The sequence below is a fragment of the Bemisia tabaci genome, chromosome 7 (genome assembly GCF_918797505.1).
Source record: "Bemisia tabaci chromosome 7, PGI_BMITA_v3".
NCBI lineage: Eukaryota > Metazoa > Arthropoda > Insecta > Hemiptera > Aleyrodidae > Bemisia > Bemisia tabaci.
The window spans coordinates 52422274-52445261 of record NC_092799.1 but is presented as its reverse complement, the minus strand read 5'-3'; the positions used below and the strand labels follow the sequence as shown (position 1 = coordinate 52445261).

The 22988-nt window shown below is 40.0% G+C and overlaps 1 protein-coding gene across 2 annotated transcripts in view; it reads left to right on the top strand.

The window, feature by feature from the left end:
- Positions 1–22988, top strand: part of tipE (temperature-induced paralytic E) — a 91660-nt gene that overhangs the window by 54485 nt on the left and 14187 nt on the right. Inside the window, exons 1-2 of one of the 2 annotated variants that reach the window (XM_019054854.2) lie at positions 10426–10535; positions 18617–19730. In XM_019054854.2, coding sequence (XP_018910399.1) covers positions 18652–19730 — 1079 coding nt within the window. In that variant the 5' untranslated portion in view covers positions 10426–10535; positions 18617–18651. Of the gene's footprint in view, positions 1–10425; positions 10536–18616; positions 19731–22988 lie in introns of those variants that run through there. The other variant, XM_019054853.2, reaches the window with a different exon arrangement.

Below are 22988 nucleotides of genomic sequence, written 5' to 3'. Positions count from 1 at the left end.
ATGTAGTCCCGTCAAACAAAAAATTTCAACAATCAGGCTGCTGGTTCCTTTCAGCTGAGCGCGGTCAAATTTTGATTAAAATCATTCATTTCTAGCCATAGCCACTAACCATAAGCCACTAGAGGAGGTATGAATTACGAGGACTTTAAATAATAGTTGTAATTCAACCAAGGCGTATTGTAATTCACGTTTAATTTATGAATGAACTTATTTTAGGATCGAAAGTTCGTCAACAATGGAACGTGGGAGATGATTGCGTCTGTTTTCACCCCGGGAACGCATGGATAGTTTAGAAAGAGGAAGCTATGGAATTGGATGTATTTATGCTAAAAGGAACTATGTGCATAAGGTTTGCCTGTAACAAAGTTCCTTTTAGCATAAATACGTCCAAGTGTTAGGAGAGAGAGGAGACAGACGCCAATTCTTGACGAGCCTAGTTGCTCTGAAGGTGGAAAAGAGATGGACAGCCTCTAGTTCTGCTGCCAGCAAAGTTGATTGATGCGATGTAAGTGAGAGGCTTTTGAGCGATTCATTCCGAGGATGCCGTGCAGCTGTTTGAGAGACGAGTCAGTTTTGATCGCTTACTCGGCCACACATAGATACTTTTTCAATGGCCCAAGACTCGACATTATTTCCTTTATTTACAATTATATGGCGCTTGATTGATAATTCAGTCTCCGGGTTATTTGTACAACGAGGATAACACAACGTTTCGTAGGCTTCATACTCCGTATGCTGTATATTGTGTTTGCACGCCGACACTTTTGACGCCGAATTTTTGTCACATCAGGTGAGCGTATACAACGGTGCGCAAACTCGATTTTCCAGTTTTACCTGTAAATGATCTATTTAGTGGGTTTTAACTCTTGAATGCAACAGACCTACTCTTTTTTCACACAGTCTCAGATGATAGTCAACCCAAAAGCCCCCCAGCCCCGTGATTTACGATTCCGAAGCATTGAATAAGGTGGTATCAGTATTGAAAATATTCAATTGTCAATTTTTTACAACTTTTTTTATCCATATCGATCGAAGCCGTGTTCTTGGGCATAATTCGTCGTTCCTCTGACGACGGAACGTATCTCAATTCCTAGGTTGTGGAAGTGACCGAGTCAAATCTATGGGCCTGTTGTGAGGTACGGGGATTTGCGGATTCAAGACTGATTCCAATGGCAAATTTCACGAAAAGAACGATGACGCCATCCAATAATCTTGAAATCACCTCCCAAACTAAAAAAAAAAAACTGTTTTAAAAACCAACCCATTCAGAACGCGGGAACGGATGCGGTACATTCGTGACGTCACAGTTCATGACAAACCTGGTCTCTTCATCAAGCGGCTGCCAATTTCTTATGAAAAAATACATAGTGCACAGAAGTATGTACATTGCAATGAAGAGATCAAAGGCGTCATTTACTGTTACGTCACAAAAGTACCAAATTCGCACCCGCGTAAAAGTGACCGCTTTGACAATCCGAATTTTGGGGTATTTTCAAGTTGATTTTTCGGGAGTTTCCGGTTGTCAAAAAGCTTCGAGAAAATCCCTATGACGTCAGGATCCTCAGTCCTTCCGACACAAGCAATGCAGGGAAAACTGCGCAACAGGAAATTTTTCACAAGAATGTACCTAAGCAACATTTTGTCTAAAATTTTCCTCATTTTTGCATGGGATCAAAAGGAAAATGAGTGAAATTTTAGTTAGAAATGCCCCAAATCTCTCTTTATAAATTCAATCTGCGATGGGAAATTTGACAATATTAAAACGTAGTTACGTTCTCTCTTGGGGAAAACGATGAATCTTCCTGAGCGCATAGACTAAATTCGCGTGCATTGACTCACGGCAACAAGCGATAACTATTTTAACTCTGGTGTAATGCGTGCGGTATGACACCGAAAATGAAGGCACTTCGTACTGCCGCGTCGCATTTGTGACTTTGCGTGCATTCTCAAGTTCGCTGTCTATGTTCTCGCGTTTGTTCGTTTATTTAAATCTTTCACACTTTTCAAGATACGTCCCAAAAAGGTCTTTTTGAAAAACGCTAAAACGCATTCAAGAAAACTGAATAACACGGTCGTTCCGGTTTTCTTTTCGGTTGAGAGCTCACCTCTGGGAACACGGATTAAGAAAGTAACATAAATTCAGTTACCGAATTCTTTGAATGGAAAATTAATCTTATTCAGAGATTTTTTCAAGCAAGAGAATGTTTCATTTTTTCCTTTTCAGCTTTTTATTTGTAAATTAAACCCAAGATTTCTTTCCTTCCCCCTTTTTCTCAACGCGAAGGTATACTTTTCCTTACAATAAGTTTCAGGACAAAGTTGAAAAAATGCCTTTTAGATCCGCCGTCTAAAGAGATAGATGAGACTCAAAACTCGGACGTAGTTAAGCAGTTGAGCACTGAACTTCAAACAAATTGAAATCAGGTCACTGATTTGAAAAGTAGATTATTTTCAAACTTAGAGCTTAACATTCCATTGCACCACAATAGCTTCTTTGAAGTAGCTGAAAGTTGCAATAGTCCGAATATTTTAACTATTTATTTCTTTTAAATGAAAAATTACTTTTTTGGAGTATCCGTGAAAAATATTATCCAACATTTCCGAAAAAATGTATCATTTAAACATTGTGGGATTGAAAGCGTCGCATTTTCACAAGTCAACAACACTGTTCCTCTCCATTTAAATCTTATAAAAAGCCTATTTTAGATGTATCAGCTCTTTTAGATACATACAGATTGATTTACGCATATTTAAATGGAAAAAGCCATGCCAACTTGGAAGAATGGAAATTTGCAGGTACCTTACGTTTTGTGAAAATAATGCTTAAGGGGAAACTCCTGGGTGAATCAAACACGAGGATACCATTAATGTATAAATTGAACAAATGTTGAGAGAGATGTGGCCAAATTATCTAATCTGCTGAAGTACACCTGTTTAAATGAAAAATACCGCCGGATGACGTCACTAGGGAGTAAATTTCCTCAATTTAAATTTATTTTTTTGGTATTTCTCATATCATAAAATTGTTTTAAAAAAAAATACTGCGAAATCATTTCTATAATGGCTCTCAGATGAAAAAAAAAAAAAAAAAAAAATTGGGCGCAAATTCTCCTTTGACTCTAGAGATTTGGCATCATTCAGATGCTCACGCGGTATTTTCCTTATCGCAGGGCAGCAATGGTTAAGTAATTTTCATTTTCGCTGAAAAGGCACCATCGTAGGTTCCACTCACTTGGTTTGGGAGACTTCAAGGATGGAAAACAAATTAATCTCAAATTAATTTTTTAGACTCGAGCCAGATAAAGAGGGATTTTTCAAAGGCCTGGCCCGAAGAGACGCTCCGAGGACACTTCATAAAAACCTCCTGTAAAATGGAGAGAATGTAAAACAGACCGCATTGTCCCTGTAATCCCCCATTGTCGGGGACTAAGATTAGTCGAGGAAAATAAGACGCCGAGTATTAAAAGAGGGAAAATGAGTGCGGAGCTGAAATGAGGAGGGAAAAAATTTCCATTGTTGCCGAGGATTTTGTGTTTCTTTCCCACAGTCGAACGAGCTGAAATGGACAAAGGGGAAGTAAAAAGCGTGCTGGTAGTGCCAACGCAATGTGTTCGAAATATTTCCTCCAGTGTGCCCTCTTGCCAGTTTTTCGTTCGTGGCAGAATGGCAGATATACTTCTTTCGGGTAATACCATTCTCCCTTCGTGTAACACTCTTTGGACGAATTTAACCCGAAACCAGCCTAATTACATAATTAGACGTTACCTAAGTGGACCACGTTAAACAGAAAGGATTCAAGCCACATCAGCCATTCCTAAATTTAATTGGACTATTTATTTTTTACATGAAAGCGATTGTGCGAAGTTTTTCGCAAATTTCAGTGAATTTTTTGCATAGTATGAAGCAAGTTCCTTGAAATTTTCAAAGAAATCCGCATAAACTCTCTCTGACAAATAAATGAATCGCTCAACCAAATTTGGCAACAGCGAATACGGCTCGGGTCTTTTCTGCTAAACGCGGTCCAATCTTTTCTGATATTTTATTTCTCAAACAAAAAACGAAGCAACTTCAGTACTTCAACTTTTGATCATGTATTCTTCATAATCGTCAGTAATGTATGTGAAAGTTTAAAGGCACCATATAGTGTATTTTTCCACCAAAAAAATAAAACATAATAGAAAATTAGGCGGCGTGAAATGCAGTTAGGCTTATTCCGCCTGATTCCGTAAATTTGAAATCATACTATCTGCATCATAATTAAATTAAGAGGAACCTTCTATCGGCTCCCGGTCGAGTCATTTATTTAGTCCTTAGTAGTCAAAGATTGGCATTTCTCGAACAGCTAATTTCGCTCAAACTACGAGTAGCTTATCTACATTAATTCTAAAATTTAATCCGCCGTATCCATTAAAGCAGTGCGGTATATTATCTTGTATGCTTCATTGTCAATAGACTCCTCCTGATGCATGATTACATCTCACATAATCATCAAAACTAAGGTAAACATTTGTAACGAGTAAATTCACTGTTGACGATACATCGCTGGAAAGAAGGTCGCTTGGATCTAGAGTCTAGTCTCTTAAAAACATCGACAAGAAAAAATACTCTCGATTTAACATATGATTTCCTCAACGAAACGTTTGAAAATCTACCCCTCGAGAAGATTATAATTACAAATAAAACAATTTATTGAGTTATTTTAGTTATGTTGAATTATTATTAAGTAAGAAAACGATACTGTCAAGTCAGTCCAAACCAAAAACGTCGTTACCCTATACTCTAGATTTTTTTAAAAATTAGAGGATCATTAACGTTTCACCTTTAAACCGACCAAAATAAGTAGAGAAACAACGTCAATCAACCATAAATATGCAGGCTCCACCGCTCAACAACGCGCTTTCACTGTAACGTGAGGAAGCGACTTCTTCTAAGGCGCTGCATACAACTATTCGTACTCGATGGATGTGCGGTGTTGCATACGCATTCAATTGGAGGCGTTTTAACTTCCGTTGCGTTCGCAACGCAACAGTAAGCCTAGGTCGGCTCCTGTTTGATCGATTTTCGTAAAATTCGGTATCCGAAGATATTTTTCAACGGGAAACTCGAATTTTTGGTCAGATTTTCAAAATTTCAAAATCCAAGATGGCGGCCCGGGCCTAAATTGCTAAGTCGGCTCCTGTTTGATCGATTTTCGTGAAACTCGGTATCTGGATGTATTTTTCAACGGGAAACTCGAATTTTCGGTCAGATTTTCAAAATTTCAAAATCCAAGATGGCGGCCGTGGCCTAAAATGCTAAGTCGGCTCCTATTCACTCGATTTTCGCGAGACTCGGTATCCGGAGGTATTTTTTCATACGAATCTAATTTGAGGCGTTATAACTTCCGTTGCGTTCGTAACGCAACAGTGACCCTAAATGTGCGGATTTTTTTCCTGACAAATGTTGATGAACCATAAAATTTAGAGGATCATTGACGTTTCAACTTTTTAACCAACCAAAATGGAAAGAGAAACAACGTCAGTCAACCATAAATATGTGTTGTAGCCACGGCTGGTTCCGGTCTCTTAGAAAATAGATAAATTATAAATTAACCATAAATATGCAGGCCCAACCGCTCAACAACGCGCCATCACTGTAACGTGAGGATGCGAATTTTTCTAAGGCGCTGCATACAACTATTCGTACTCGATGGATGTGCGGTATTGCATACGCATTCAATTGGAGGCGTTTTAACTTCCGTTGCGTTCGCAACGCAACAGTCAGCCTAGGTCGGCTCTTGTTTGATCGATTTTCGTGAAATTCGGTATCCGAAGATATTTTTCAACGGGAAACTCGAATTTTTGGTCAGATTTTCAAAATTTCAAAATCCAAGATGGCGGCCGTGGCCTAAAATGCTAAGTCGGCTCCTGTTTGATCGATTTTCGTGAAACTCGATATCCGGATGTATTTTTCAACGGGAAACTCGAATTTTTGGTCAGATTTTCAAAATTTCAAAATCCAAGATGGCGGCCCAGGCCTAAATTGCTAAGTCGGCTCCTGTTTGATCGATTTTCGTGAAACTCGGTATCCGGATGTATTTTTCAACGGGAAACTCGAATTTTCGGTCAGATTTTCAAAATTTCAAAATCCAAGATGGCGGCCGTGGCCTAAAATGCTAAGTCGGCTCCTATTCACTCGATTTTCGCGAGACTCGGTATCCGGAGGTATTTTTTCATACGAATCTAATTTGAGGCGTTATAACTTCCGTTGCGTTCGTAACGCAACAGTGACCCTAATTGTGCGGATTTTTTTCCTGACAAATGTTGATGAACCATAAAATTTAGAGAATCATTGACGTTCCAACTTTTTAACTTCCGTTTATTTCCTTTTTATTTTCCGTTGTTTCAAACAAAGGAACACAACTCTCTCAGTACGCAATGTTTCAATATATTTATATTATGAATGAAATTAGCCCATGACGATCAACAGAAATGACTTCCTTGCCTTCTTAGAAGCACTTCCCTGTAGTAGAAAGATGAGATAATATTTGGCTCCGTGTTGACAAGCTCGCCTGGAGATGTTTGCCTGCCCAAAGTTGAAAAACATTAGAAATTCGCATAGAAGACCCCTCAAATGAACTGCATTTTGAAATCAGGACAAGGCATCATCGCAACGTTACGTTGCTGAGATTCTTCTTACGATTGCAACGAATTCTTTGAAAGTAGATCGATGCAAACTGATGTGGCAATTTTTTCAAAAAGTAACAACTCTTTTTGTAAACTGTGAAATTTGCTTGAAATGCGCTTAAATTTTCCACATTTTGTCCAACCTCTCTTATTGACTCGATTCACTGTGTGACGATGAAACCGCCAAACCACTTGTCTTGGTTTCCGACGTTGCAGACTTCCTGTCGTTGTTCATTTTTTAAATGGAAAGCTGAAAATGGAAAAGTCAATTATTTAATACTCCCGTGATTTCATGTGAAGAAAATTCTGGGAACACTTCAAGGAGTGGCGCGAATTTTTTTTTTTTTTTTTTCGAAACAAAATGGTTGCGAACATTTTAAAACACTGCAAACGAGATACGCGCGGGTTGATTATGGAAATTGATATACAAATGCTTTGGTCAATGAGGGAGACAAAGAGAAAATGGAGCGGTCGTATTGGTAGAAGCGGGTGGTTGCAAGTTGCGATGGACGAAGGTGGAAAGTGACAGACTAACTAACAGCATCTCACGAGATACCCCACTGTAGGTCCACCATTATCCCTTTACAATAAGAACCTGTTTCAACCGAGAGGATCGCTCAATTCTCCTTTCGACTTCCTTGTCAATTCCTTTGTCCATCGATTTCAATAATCTGCCAGGTAGTTTGGGATTTTACCGCCCATTCATAATCAAACTGTTATTATGGCTTTTTTGGACGAAACTAAAATGACTAAACATTGGACAAGATACAAATTGAAAACCGCCGTTACTTGTTCGCACTGGGGGAAAAAAAAAAAAAAAAAAAAAAAAAAAAAAAAAAAAACATTGGATCTACAGTCCAAACTCTTAAAAACATCTAAAAGAAAAAATAATCTTGATTCCATCAGAATCTAGCTTAAATCAAGAACCAAGCTTCTTAATTGAAGCGACTCTAGATACAATGTGTTTTTTTCCCTGAGCGCTCTTCAAATGTTACTTAATCGGATTTTCGCTTCAATTGAGAACCAAGCCTCTTAATTTAAGCAGATTTCCTTTCAATTCGAGCAAAAATCCGATTGAATCAAGAGTATTTTTTCGTGCCGTTGTTTTCAAGAGTCTGGGCTCTAGTTCAAAGCGAATTTTTTTTTTTTTTTTTTTTTTTTTTTTTTTTTTTTCTGTGCAGATACCTCGTCACTTTACCATTTAGTTATATCTTAAAGACTGGGAATGTACGTAGAAAATCACATTTGTCGTGGTTTGGTCACGTCATGAAATATTGACCTCCCACCGGTCGAATCGAATGTTGTCCCTTCGTTTGACGAAGGCGTCGTCGTGCCGCGATATCGATGAAGGCGCGTTGATACAACTATTCGAACTCCGTGGACGTGCGTGTCGCATACGCGATGGACTGAAGGCGCTTTGTACGTCCATGCCTTCATACCGACCCGCATACAGCCGAAGCGCCGCTGTAAGTTACATTTGAGACCGTGTTAGACCTTCGCTATGGTGCGCCATTGGAACGCGTTGCCATTAGTAGACTAAAATACAAGAAACAGGCTGAATTCAAGAGGCGCTTCCTGACGGCTGATCGCTCGAACATTTCCAAAGATTTTTTATTGTTCCTTCAAAAAAGTGTTTTTCTTTTGTATTTTTCGAATTTCATAATCGAAATCCATGCCAGTGAGTTTCATATTGCTCTCGTATGGAGCAGCAAGGCATCTTGGGTAGGCGGTTGCTCGGGTGAGGCGCGGTTGCCATATGTAACGTATACAATTAACTCAAAATTACTGACAAGATACGGACGACTCGAAGACACTCTAACGGAAGAGTAAACATCCCCGGGATATAGGTCTTGAGCCCGACGAGCGTGATGCAGCGTTACTTCTTGGAATGATTATAATAACAATATTTATCCAAGATCCGCCCCTCACCACCTTTTTCCATCCTTCACCACCGTTGCCGTTGTGACTGAGAATAGCTACAATTTTCCAGTTATTCATACGTAGTACAAATCGGAGAAAATCCAGGGTGGTATGGAAGTGAAAATTGATACCTCCATTTCACCTCTCAAGGGCTCATTTTACCTTCTCTCTCTCTCCCCCCCCCTCTCCCTCCCTCTCTCCCCCCCCTCCCCCTCTCACCCCCCCCCCCTCTCTCCCCCTCTCTCCCTCCCCCTCTCCCTCCCTTTTTCCCAAATAAAATTGATGAACATTATTTTTTGTGAGTTTTCTCTCTCCTCCTGCGAAATTCTGTGAATATCCAATTGGAACATTGAACAATAATGTTTATCGGTTTCTTTCTAAAATAATAATAATAAAAAAAAAAACGGACGATCGTTAAGATACTTGTTACGTGGATTTCATCGTTGATATGAACGATTTTAGATTCCGGAGAATATTTTTTGAGGTTTCAAAATATTAAGAAGATACAAAGCACGAATTTCAAGAGCTAAGCATGCACTTTTACTACTTTCGAAACCTTTTTACTAATCCACCTTCACACCAGGCACGTATACAAGTAGAAAAAACAAGGATGAATGAATGTATCCTTACGAACAGTTGGACTGCACTTTGCAATTCGGACCCATAAATTCTGGCTCATCTGAAAAAAAACTTGTGCGCTTAGGGAAACTAACGGCACATACGTTGTTTTTAAACCAGGCCGGAATTTATAATTCCTAATTGCAAAATATAGTCCAGTTGTCAAGAGTAAAGTCATTTTCATTGTAAGTTAATTAAGAGAAATAGATTTTAATGAAATAAAGTCCTACAAAAATATGCAGCAATTGAATTTTTCTTCTACCAACGTTTCATGATCTGCAATTTCAGTCAAAGTTACCATTATTTGTCATATCTGTTGGAAACATCCGGAAATATTATCCTTGTTTCACCATTTTAATTATCATAATCCCCCAACTTTTAGTAAATTAAGAATCTGGCAACACAGCCGAGCATTTAAGGCGTCGAATTTCAGTGCCTTTACGACGGACATGATCAAAACCTATTTTTCCCCCCTCTCGTTATTTTTTCCCGCTAACTTTTGTTTGTTTTTAGGCGTGCGCGGCTGGGAAAAAATTCCCTGCGTCGAAATAAACGCATAGAGGGTAATTCAGGATTAGGTTCGAATATAATTTTATGTAAAATCAGCAACGGACCTTCAACCAAATAAATAATTACTCTACCTCAGCTCAATGGTAGAAAGTTTGACTTCGAGAGATGAAACTGTAAGCTCTTATCTCACACGGGTGCATTTTTTCCTCTCCTTCTTTTTGCCGTGCAACGCATAAACGCCGTAAACGCTATTTTACATTTTTCAGAAACAATATATCATAGCAGAAAAACTTGTGTACTTCAGGACAATGTTTTCATAGAATTCTTTTGCAAACACCATTAAGAACTTAACCTGAAAATTTAAGGTGCATAGGTAGAACAGTTTTTATTTTATAAAGTGTTAAGTTCCAAAAAACGAGGGAAAATCTTGATGAATTTACGGTGTGATTGCTTAGCACGACAGTTTTGTGGTTACATGGAGCGTTGAATTCAGCTGTTTGGATGTAACAGTGACCAATTTTTGAAATTAATCATTTCCTCATTTGGAGGAAACGATGCAACAGAGCAGCTCTTTGACTGTATCAATGACAATTTTTTAAATTAATCATTTCCACGTTTGTACGAGACTAGGCTAGAAATAATGTCCCTCTATTTTTGCACAAATGCACTCACAGTTACCCGCGTTAATTAAGACAAGTAGAAATCGCTCATTGTTGACTTCGTTTAGGACTCTCTTTATTCCAACCGACGCGACCGAACGTAGCTTAGTGCACTCTCATATCGCCAATTCTAACAAACAACAGAGTACACATGTTTTGAAAGGTATTTGCTCATTTGTAGTTTCTTTCTTTTTCGTGCCTTAAAATTTCTCAAAATCTTATCACAATGTGCACAATATATTCGTATAAGCATAATAATTAAAACACGAACACATATAATAATAACACGGGTAATTTATTTTGTATCCTGTATGTTTTGCAAGGACAGTGAATTGAAATCTTTCGCGATGATTTACTTACAAATCTGCTGGATCATAACACCAAAAAATGAATTTTTTTCTTTTTTTTTAGTCACATTCGGTTATGTAAGAAAATAATTCTTCTCAGCTAGGGAATGACAGTTAACTACCTTGAATAAAAAAAATTAAAATATATGATTCATATACACCCCGTGTCAAATCATGTGATATAATTATGATTCTATTGTGGGTCTGCTGCACGCAAAAGACACAACCAACTGAATACATTTTTCAGAATTAATTCGCTCAAAAATGACGTTAGGCACATCAATGAAAAGAGAGAGAAAAAAAAATTAAATCCTGTCCTTAACGAGAAATTTTCGTAGTTTGTAACACGTTTTTTCAAGTTTCTCACGTCTGCGAGCAGTTTTTTCTCAGTCACCACTTACCAAGTTTACACAGGTAAAGGAGTAAGAAAGAACTACCCGAAGTGCATAAACTATTGACTAAATTTTTCTGTTGTATGATTTCATTTCTTTTAAAGCCTTTGTTACCTTTTTCTTTATTTATTTTGCAAAAACAGAGACTTTGAATCAATTGAAATCTTCTGCAAGGAGAGATTATGACAGTCTGCAAGACTGTTTATAAATTTAGGTAATCTCTCTCTCTTGAGCAAACTGACTGCCAGCCACCAAGAAAAACTGCCTTCAAATGCGGTAAATTTGAAAAAAAACGTGGTACGAATCACACAGATTGCTTGCTAAGGAGTGGATTTCAGACTTGTTTGATTTGCCCAACGTGATTTTTGACCGAAATTTTCCTTGGAAAATGTATTCAGTTGCCCGTATCTCTTCCTTGCAACACACCCATTTTGACCATATTCTGCAAAATTTTAATGAACCTAGAATTTTGACACACGTCAATGTATAGGTGTTTACTTATATACCTCAACATTTTGGAAACGCAAAATATTTAATATTTCGTGTTTTACTTGAACATTGTGATGGCTATGACGATAACGTATATTAAATTTTGTGTAGGAAGTTATGTAAAACACAAGGCCAATGTGTTGCGAGAATCTTTATGTATCATTGAAATTCTTCGGTTGTCCCAGGAAAATTAATTCTTGTAACACTTTGGTCTCGTGTTCTTGTGTTTTACATAACTTCCTACACAAAAATGTATTTTTCAATCATACTGTGATATACTATCGTGCTAAGGAAGAACGCCGTAAGAGCATTCGAGAGTTGCCAAATTCCCTTCGATAAAAATGCTTATTTTTTTGGAAGATTTTTAACATTTTTCCTTTAAATTTTCAGAATCTTAGGTAAAATTGAGAGGAAAATATTCATAAATTTACCAGAAAATTCGCGTCTTATCATGGGAAATTTGGCAACGCCTGAAGGTTCGTACGGCGTTTTCCTTAGCACGGAAGAATCACTCTATTCCTTTCTTAGGTGACTCCATATCGCAAGTGGTGACTTACTTGAATATTTCTAACATTTCCTTATTCTTAATGATGTGATAAAAGTATCTAGAAACCTCCGTTAATCACAATGTAAACCTACGTGACCTCCTTGACGAAAAGAACTGCTCGCGGAGCGACCACAAATACAACCTCCCGTTTCTTTCCATTCAATTCGGTTCGTATTAAGAACGAAAGTGCGCTTGGCCGAAAATGTCTAAAATTCCCCTTCTCTCTGGAATACTTTCCTTGGAAAATTTCCTCTCCTCGGCGGGAAGGCTGCGGCCTGGGTAGCGCTGTAATGCCGGAAGCCGCCGAGCACGGCGCTGGGTTCTCCCGATGAAAAATGGCTGCATTAGACTTGAAAAGTCTCGGAATTTCGCTTCTCGTAAGCCAGCGCGCTCCTCGCTATTAGTCTTTTGGCTCGGCTATGAACTTCACGGATTATCCCTGCTCATCCTCCACTTCCATCGCTCGGCTCCTAACCTCCAATCCCTCGCGCGCCCGAGCCCGAATCTTTGTAACGATGTCTCTGGTAAACCCTCCCCTTCGCTTTTTAAAGTGGAGAATCGGAATCGCAAAACTTACAACTTCTAGGGCCACCCGTGGGCCCGCTTGTGCCGCAGGTTGCTCTCAGTAGAGTATCCACACTGTCGTGCTAAGCAAAAACGCCGTATGAACCTTCAGGACTTGCCAAATTTCCTTTGATAAAACGAAAATTTCCTGGTAAGATGAATATTTTCCGCCCAATTTTTTAGGCAGTTGAGTCCTCAGTTTTACCTAAAGATTTTGAAAATAGGTATGAAGGAAAAATATTCATGATTTTCCTAAAAAATACAAATTTTATCGAAAACAATTCGGCAACTCTTGAATCTTCATACGGCGTTCTTCCTTAGCATGGCAGTACACGTCATTTGCCTACACAAAAATGTATTCGCAAATTAACATTTCATGGTTTAAAGACCCATTTTAAATAGAACCTTTCCAAGGAAGTTAGAGATAGAGTACCAACATTGAGGAGGGGGAGTATGGAAATGCCGGTGATTTTGAGGTTAGACGATGGAGCTCTTAAGGCCCCAAAAGGGAAACCTATCTATGAATTCAAATTATCCAGAGTGATTTATCATTACAATTTGACGGTGTAAGTCGGCAATCGCATATCTCGTTTGCGGTGTCTGAAAATCTCCGCCTCTATGTTATTTTTTAGTGGAGAAAAATTTACCTCATTCCTTCAAGTTTATGCAGAATTTTCTTTACACAGAGAAGAAAAATCACGCCACTTTCAAGGAATTGCTGTTGTGTGGTTTTCCGTCTAAAAAATAAAATATGACAAGAAGTCTGCAACGTCGCAAACGAGTTATGTGATTGCCGACTTTAACCGTCGATATTTAGGGACAGTATGGACTTATCGAAATATGGAGCTCCTACGGCTCAAAAGAACAGCCAACCTTCGAAAACGAAAAATGTCACTGCCAATCTTCAGATTCCAATATTCAATCCAAATGACCAAGAGAGTTCCCAAATGAGCGTTCTTCCGTAAAAATGAGGTAAATGTATGCAAAAATTAAGACCAATGCGTTCTTTACCAACGACGGAACATAACAATGCGACGGTGAAAGTTGGCAATCATATAACTCAGTTTGCGACGTTGCAGACTTCCCGTCATATACTTTGTTTTTTAAACGAAAAACAACTCAACGGCAATTCTTCAAAACTGCCGTGATTTTTCTTCTCTTTGCGAAGAAAATTTTGCAAAAACTTCAAGGCATGATGTCAATTTGTTCTCCTTTAAAAAATAATATATAGGCACAGATTTTCAGACACCGCAAACGAGGTATGTGATTGCCGACTGACACCGTCGAATTGTAATAATATAACACTTTGGATAATTTGAATTCATTGATTGGTTTCCCTTTTGGGGCCTTAAGAGCTCCATCGCCTAACCTCAAAATTACCGATATTTCTCAACCCTCCCTATGTAGGTACTCTAGCTTTGATTCCCTTGGGGAGGACCTATTTAAAATGGGTCATTAAACCATTAACAAATTTTAAGTAGCGAATACATGTTTGCGTAGGCAAATGACGTGTAGAGCACGATGCGAACATCAAAAACAGAATAAATTAACTCCACAAAAATGGCTTCGACAGATCGGGCCTGGGGGTTGGGGACACCCCTCCCCCCTTCGAGTCGTAAAGCACGTGTGGTTTGTCAATCGATTCACGTTTGTCGATCGACTCATGGCTTTTGTCGATCAATTTACGGGTTTGTCGATCAATTCACGGGTTTTTCGATTGACTCACGGCTTTTGTCGATCCATTTCCGGGATTGTCGATCCATTCACGGGTTTTTCGACCGATTCACGGGTTTGTCGATCGACTCACGGGTTTTTCGATGAACTCACGGGTTTGTGGATCGACTCACGAGTTTGTCGATCGATTCACAGGTTTGACGATCGATTCACGGTTGTCAATCGAATCGGTGTCGATGGATTCACTTTTTCATTTTTCGATTGAATCGGTGTCGATGGATTCACTTTTTCATTTTTCGATCGATTCATGTAAATCGAATCGACACCGTTTTTTTAATAATTTGTCGATGGATTCACGTTTTCATTCTTCGATCAATAAATTCATGTCGATCGAATCCATCCCCTCTTTTTACTGACAATCTGTAATATCAAAATGGCATTTCGAAGTTAAATTCATAACCAGGTCAACGCAATAGCAGATTCTTCGCTCTCTAAATCCGCTTCAATTCAGTCAATCTAACGTCAGGAAACTTTGTGGATTTCCAAGTCATTAAGGTGACGCGAGAATCCTGAATTTAAGAAGGAAGCAATTATCGCCATAGTTTTAAGCAGTGCTCATCAAGAGCTACTTTGCATTTTTACGGTTAAGTTTCTTTCGCACCCACAAGAATTCCGCCGAAACTTTTCCTGTTCTCCATCAACAGTCTTTAAAAGTTTTTGCCGGATGAGTTAATTGCTTTTCTTTCACGAAGTGAAGATGCACAAGTGACACCGTTAAGCACAGCATTATAATATTCTAATTTGTAAAAAAGAAAATGTGGGAACGATTGAATTGCACCTTAATTTTAATTCTCACTTATTCCTGACGGATTCCTCAATCGATACGTTTTAAGACAATGTAAACGGTCGTGCTAAGGAAGAACGACGTATGAACATTCGAGAGTGGCCAAATTTCACTTGATGAAACATGAATTTTTGATGACATTCATGCAAATTTTTCCCTGAAATTTTCAGATATTTTAGATTAAATTGCGTCCAAAATTGTCTAAAAATTTTGGAAAAAAAAATTTCACAATTTTTCTACTAAATTCAGTTTTTATCAAAGGAGACTTGGCAACGTGTGAAGGCTCATACGGTGTTCCTCCTTAGCATGGCAGTATATACTCTCTATTCTAATAAAATCATTTTTAAGAACGCTCGATGGACAGGGTGAGGCAGTGGCTTAAGACGGTTGATGGGCAGGAGTGAGGAAGGGGAGTTCAAAGGTCAGAATTTTAATAGAGTGGGTTTTTACTTTCAGAGGCCTTTATTTAGTGATGGTTAGCTATATGTGACCCTGTCAAGGTCGACTTCCAAAAAAGGAATCAAAATTTGGAGTAAGGAGAAAGTCATCTAGAATATTGTTTGGCGGGAAATTTTTCCTTGAAAATCGTATTGTTTTTCAATTAAAATTATTTGCTCATTAACTGCAAACGGGCGATTTTGACAATTTCGCTGGTCGCGAAGCGGCCTTTGGGGCGAAAAAACTCCACAAGTTTTGATCACATTCAAACATTGATTTTTTAAAATAGTAATACTGTAGGGTAAATTTTACCAGACTTCTGGTAGTATTTACTATAATCCTGGTGAATGCACATAGATGTACGGTCTTCGTTAGCATTTAGTCTGTTGATGAATATCATACTATATCTTTGAAGCTCAAACTATACGTTTTTTCAGTGAAGGCTGCCGCTGATAGCCGTCTACGCATTTAGAATTCTTTTAAAAAATGTAGTGAATAGAAAAAAACTGGGCAACGCTGTTACACGCAAGGGACCTGTTTTTATGGTCTGCAGTGGTACTTTTTTCTGCATTCTTAGTTAATCTGGATACTAACCGCAATCACGCAGACGATTATCGCGTTCATTGCTTCCCGTCGCACAAGAAAAAAAGCTTTTGGGTGATGTCGCGGACATGAGATTCTGGACTAAAAATACGAATTTTGATGTTTATTTACTCATATTATTTTTCATGCAAGCTTTTACAAATTAAATAATCAATGGTACCACTTTTAAATTTGTACCTTTCATATTGACGAAACTTCAAGATTTTACATGTTCCACAGGCCGTCCAAAGTTTTCCTGTAGCTTACTCTACCGTGCGTCGGTTCATGAACGGAAGGTAGACGTGAAAATGCAGAATGCAGTGGCTAATTCGCGTGAATGCTCATTTGGTTTTCCCTTGTTTTCTTGCCAATTATTTCACTTTCCTAGCTTTTCCTGCGCATTTCCTTTCCCTACGATCAGACTTCCTCTCCTCGGCTCGAGCCGCTGTGCTGAGGAAAAACGTCGTATGTACGTTCGAATGTTGCCAAATTTCTCCTGATAAAATCCTTATTTCTCTATCAAGTTTTGAATATTCTTACTAGACATTTTTAGTGATGCTTACTTACATTCTAAATACAATGCTTCGAAAAATTCAAAGAGAAACATTTCTAAATTATTCTAAAACCTTTCTATCATCATGCAAAAGCTGGCAACGCTTGAATGTTTATCCCTCATTTTACCTCAGCATGGCGGTGAAAAGCTCGAACGTTTTGCAGTGTTTTGAATATTTTGTAATTATTCTTGCATGTCGTGGCACAGTCTAGATTACGCCTATAATTTCTTCGTAGAACTCGCTTTCGATCATTATTTCAACGTTGTTCCTTCACGTAGGAAACAAAAGCATTTTATTGGTATGTACTGCTCACGGGAAGAAAGACTCAGTCTACTCAAAACTCGAAATTAAATTGATGAGATCAGAACATAGAGAATAACCAAGAAATATTTTGGAATAAGAAGTGTCCAATAATTTTAAACTAAATTGGATTAACTGTGGTTTGAATAATACGAATCCGAAGAAATGATGTCAGAAAGTAAGTTCTTTTTCACAAACTTTTCAAAATTATTTTCAAGATATTCGACTCATGTAGCACCAAGGCGTGTATTCATAGTAATTGAGGGGCTCGGAAGGCTAGTGGGATTTCAAAATTGGACGTATTTATGCTAAAAAGAACTATGCGCAAGTGGATTAATGGGATGTGCTTTTGGAAGCTGCATAAGAAACAATTTGAAAGTGAATATAGTTCCTCGTAAGAAAATGGAAAAGCAGGATTTTCAATTGAAACAAAAGAAACTGAGCGCTAACTCGTGAGCCGTGGGCATGTGACAAGAGCCTTGTGGACAGGGCTCATAAGTTTATGACCGTGTCGTTGATCGTCGTTTCTCTCGTCGTTGCCGCTGGCGTCACTGGCGCTTTATATTTCTCATTCATTCTTATGGCCCGACCACTAACGAGCACACCCCATCTTCCCACTTGCACATAGTTCCATTTAGCATAAATACGTCCAATTGAGGTACTAATAAATTCAAATTAAACTCGTCGTAAAATATATTCTGTGAAAAATTCACCTCTGAAATCCAATTTTTAAGTATCAAAAAATGAGTTTGAACTTTTTGTTTGCCATAGCACTCCAAGTAATTTTGAAACTTTGTAAGCGTGTATCTTAAAATAGTAGAAATTGCACTGATTCCACTTGCCCCCCCCCCCCCCCTCGACCCCCTCAATTCGTCGTCTCCGGGACGAAGGAACGTGATTCCATTCCAGGGTTGCTAAATTGACTCAAAGAATTCAATTTTTTACAAGAATGTGCCTGCGTAATATTCGTGGAAAATTTGTTTGATAATCACACAAGATCCGAAGACAAATGAGTGTAATTTTCGTTTTTATATCCCCAAGATTCCCCTCGTAAAAAGGGAATTAGGGCGAGGAAATGTGGGAATATTGAAATGTAGTTACGTTCTTTGATGAGGAGAAGAACGAGTTGGATTTCATTTTGCAAAAAAGGAACCGAGAGCATTCCAATGTTACTAGGATTGTGCAACATACATTCTTTGCAACAAAATCACTGAAATAATGAAAGGAAATCATATTTACAAGGATAATTGTCCTCTTGAATGCATAGTATATACTGAGGGTAAAGATAAAATTTGTATAGATAATGAGTTTAGATTTGGAGGGTAAATAAAGTTGGACAATGTTAGTGAATTGGAGTGCTCCTGGTTCCTTGGGTGCAAAGTGGAATCCAGTTGTAGACGGTCGAGAGTTTTGAGTGAAGTTGTATTTACTGTGGACGGTTGTATTTACTGTGGACGGTTGTATTTACTGTGGACGGTTGTATTTACTGTGGACGGTTGTTTTCTGTTGACAGGTGGTGGGCATGCGGCCTAGGTAGGCTGGGGCGGCATGGCCGGGGAGTCGACCGCTGGCAAGCCCCCAGAGCCGCCAACCAGCAAGGAAAAGCTCCTCTTCTACACGACCGGGTTCTTCATCCTCCTCGGGATCTTCAGCCTCTTCGGCTTCCTCTTCCTCGTGCCTTTCGTCATCGAGCCCGCCTTCACGACCATCTTCGCCGCCTTCGACGTCACGCCGGCCATGTGCGTGACCCGCCACGTGGAGCGCATGCGCGGCGTCTCCAACTGCTCCTGGACCTCCTGCCGCGAGGGCTGCACCCGCGAGGTCTACGAGTGCACCCAGATCCGCGTCAACTACAAGATCACAAAGCCTTCGCCCACACCCCCACCCCCGACCGCCACCCCCACCACTCCCGAAAGTGCCTTCGACAACAACTTCCTGGACCGGCGTCGGCGGCGGCGTCGCCGCTTGCTGAGCATGCAGGACTACGACTACTCGGACATCCTCGGCCACGAGCTCCCGGCGCCGGACCCCGACGAGGAGACCCCGCCCACGACGACGGACGTGGCCGACCCCAGCGACTCCGAGTGGTTCTTCGTCGGCGCCAAGCTCTTCCCCAACGTCAAGGGCTGCGGCTACCCGCCGATGCTCAACTGCACCGTGTTCCTCAAGAACTACTCGCAGCTGGGCACCAACTTCTCCTGCTTCTACAGCACGGTCGACCCGGGGATCGTCATCACCCAACTGGACATGCTCCAGGTCTACCGGCACCTCCTCTACGCCCTCGCCATCCCCATTCCCTCCTTCATCGCCTCCGTCGTCTACCTCACTCTCGCCTACCTGTACATATATAGTGAGGACTCGGCGCCGCCTCCGCGACCCCCGCGGAAGAGGCCTGTTGTCGAGGCCTCCCCGCTCGCCCCCCTCTCGCTCAACCCCGCCGCCTCCGCTTCGGGCTCTGCCTCCCTGGACCCCCCTCCGACGACCGGTGCCTTAACGCCAGCTAGCGAAGTATTCAGAGACGACATGGCTAGCTTCGGCCACCAGCTCAAAGTTGCCATGGCTGACGACTTCCTCAGCAGGGACAGCCTCGGCTCCATCACTTTCGTCAACTCGTCCTCCCTGAACGGGTAAGCCTCCTCCCATTTCTCCCTAGTCCACTTTTCCTACTCTTTTCTTCCACCACTCTGCATGCAGCCTCATTGTTGAAATTTTGTGTTTGTCTGGAGGAAATGGATAACATAGGTTAAAGGGTAAAGCGTCATTGGTCGGCTATGTCTTATCGTTTCTTTGTCCCGCTTTGTCGGTTCAAATGGACAACATTCTGTCGAATACTCAACAAGTGCCGTTAGTTTTTCGTCCATATCAACCGACAAAACATGACAAAGAAACGATTAGAGAAAGGCGACCAATCACGCTTCGCCATTTAACCTATGTCATCAGGCCCGGACTTAGGGCGTGTGCAGGGCGTGCGGCGCACACGGGCGCCAGCCTTTGGGGGCGCCACGACAGAAGAAGAGAGGGAAAAAAAGGGGGGAAAGGAAACGGAAAAAAAGGGAAGAAAGGACAAGGGGAAAAAAGGAAAAGGAAACAAGGTTGGGCAGTGAAAGCAAAGAAGAAGGGGGGAAATGGAAGGAAAAAGGAGGCAAGAAAAGTGAAAAGAGAGTCCGCGAGAAAGGGGGGGGGGGCATAAAAACCATAGACAAAATATAAAGAGAATTGCTGTCTAAAGGTAAATTTTCAGGACAAAAACTCCACCTGGTCCATAGACGGTCAGGCGCCCCTTGACCCTAAATTTGCGGCTGTACAGAAATACAAGAGTAGGCATGTAGTAAGGGGGCGCCATAAATCCATCGAACAGGAGCCGACATAGCATTTTAGGCCACGTCCGCCATCTTGGATTTGAGAATTTTTAACATAGTAAAAATTCGAGTTTCGGTCGAAAAATACCCTCAGACACCGAGTTTCAAAAAAATCCATCGAACAGGAGCCGACATAGCATTTTAGGCCACGTTCGTCATCTTGGATTTGAGAATTTTCAAAAATCGACTAAAAATTCGAGTTTCCCGTCGAAAAGTACCCCTGATCCCGCGGTTCACAAAGCTCTAACGAACAGAAACGGAGGCCAGAACCGGGGCTCATTTTAGGCCACATCCAACATTTTGGAGTTGAGAATTTTAAAAAATTGACTAAAAATTCGAGTTTTCCGTTGAAAAATACCGTGTGATACCGCGTTTCACAAGACTCGAACAAGCAGAAACCGAGATAGCATTTTAGCCCACGTCCGCTATCTTGAATTCGAGAATTTTAAAAAATGGACTAAAAATTCGAGTTTCCCGTCGAAAAATACCTCCTTACACCGAATTTTAGAAAAATCCAGCGAACAGGGGCCGAGAAAGCATTTTAAGCCATTTCGGATTTTCGAATTTTGAATTTTTTGAATTTTGACAGATTTTGATTTAGAACGCGTGATCCCCAAAATCGAAGCTCAGATTCGGATTCCTCGTTAAAAATCGATGCGATTTCATGTATCATACCCTGACACCGAATTTCAGGAGAATCCATCGAACAGGAGCCGAGATGGCATTTTAAGCCACTTCAGTCATTTCAGATTTTCGAATTTGGAAAATTTGACTTAAAACGCGTGATACCGAAAATCGAAGTTCAGATTCGGATTCCTCGTTAAAAATTGATACAATTTCATGTATCATACTCGAGCATAGCGTGAAGGAAAGAAACGTAACGTAGGCATACTGATTCGAGCATATGAATGCAACGTGGCAACATGGGTAGTGCTCAGTGGGTCAGCGGAGGAGGAAGAATAAGAATTTATCTTGAGGAATTTCTCGCGACGAAACCGAACGCTTAGCCGGCGCTAAGTGGCGCCTCCTCGTTCGGTTTCACTCGGGCGACAGGCGGCGGCGTAGTTCAAAGGGGAAGTACGACAGAATCTATACGCGTCGTTAAACCTTTTTCCTTCACGCTATTTTAACATAAGATACATGAATTCTCATCAATTTTTCACGAGGAATCCGAATCTGAGCTTAGAATTTGGATATTATGCGTTTTAATTTATTTAAAATCGTAAGAGAATTTACAGAATTGTCATTGATAATTGATCACACATTAGTGTTTTTTTACGTCATTAAACCTCTTTCCTTCACGCTATTCTAAAATTTTATGCATGAAATCGCATCAATTTTTCACGGGAATCCAAACCTGAGCTTAGATTTTGGATATTACGCGTTTTAATCTATTTAAAATCGTAGGAGAAATTACAGAATTGTCCTTGAAAATTGATCACGCATTAGTGATTTTTTACCCCGTTTTTCTTCTACGTTCACGTAATGAAATTAGATCAACAAATGACTCATCGACTAGTCTAGCCTAAGCCCCCAGAATCGGTCTAAAGGGCGAACGATTTTATCAGATAAGATGTGCGGTCCTAGTTTCCGGGCAATTGCGGTTTGACGGAAGCTGCGATGAGGAGAAACGGAAGATATGCGAAACTCGGGCGGATATTAAGTGAGAAACCAGGTAGGGGAAAGGCTTTCTTCCCGAAAAGTTAGTGCTCGGGCCAACTTACATGGTCACTGGAGCATTGTATAGCAGGTTGTGGGAAACTATTTTTTTGCAGCAACAACCAATTGGATCGCATTTTGCAAAAAGAAACTAAGAGCATTTCAATGTTGCTGGGATTGTGCAACTTAGGTACATTCTTTGCAAAAAGTAAACTTTGTGACGGTAATTTTCGTCTTGAATTCATAGTTTACCGGGAGTAGAGGTGAAACTAGTTTAGATGATCGTTTATGTTTGCAAGGTTAGCGACATTGGAATGCTCTTATGTCATCCATTTCCACCCGATAAACACAACATTTCAACAATCAGGCTGCTGGGGTCTTAAATTTAAGTCCTCCCAAATATTTACAATACCAATCGCATTTTATGGACGTATTTATATCAAAAAGAACTACGTTCCTTCTTACAGAGGCCTTGTGATCCTCGAGAATGCATACATGATAAGGCTCATGTCATGATGAATATTGATCCATTTGATTTAAACCTGTCCACTTGGTTTTAATTCTTATGATCTTTTTGTTTGTTTTATCCTGATTTTTGTTTCCTTTGCTTTAGTAACTCATATACCGCTTGAGGCAACTTCTGAATACCAATGGAGTCCTTCCTAGAGTTCAACTTGACGTTTTAACTTTGAGAATAGAAGCATTTTAGCTCTGAGAACACTGCAATTATTATTATTATTTTTTTTTTTTTTTTTTAGTTATAACAAGTGGAACAAGATTTTTTGGATAAAACTCCCCCTATTTTTCATCTAATATTTGACGTGAAGTAATTCGACGTTTCCCTAAGGCACCTTCTTCACCCCCCCC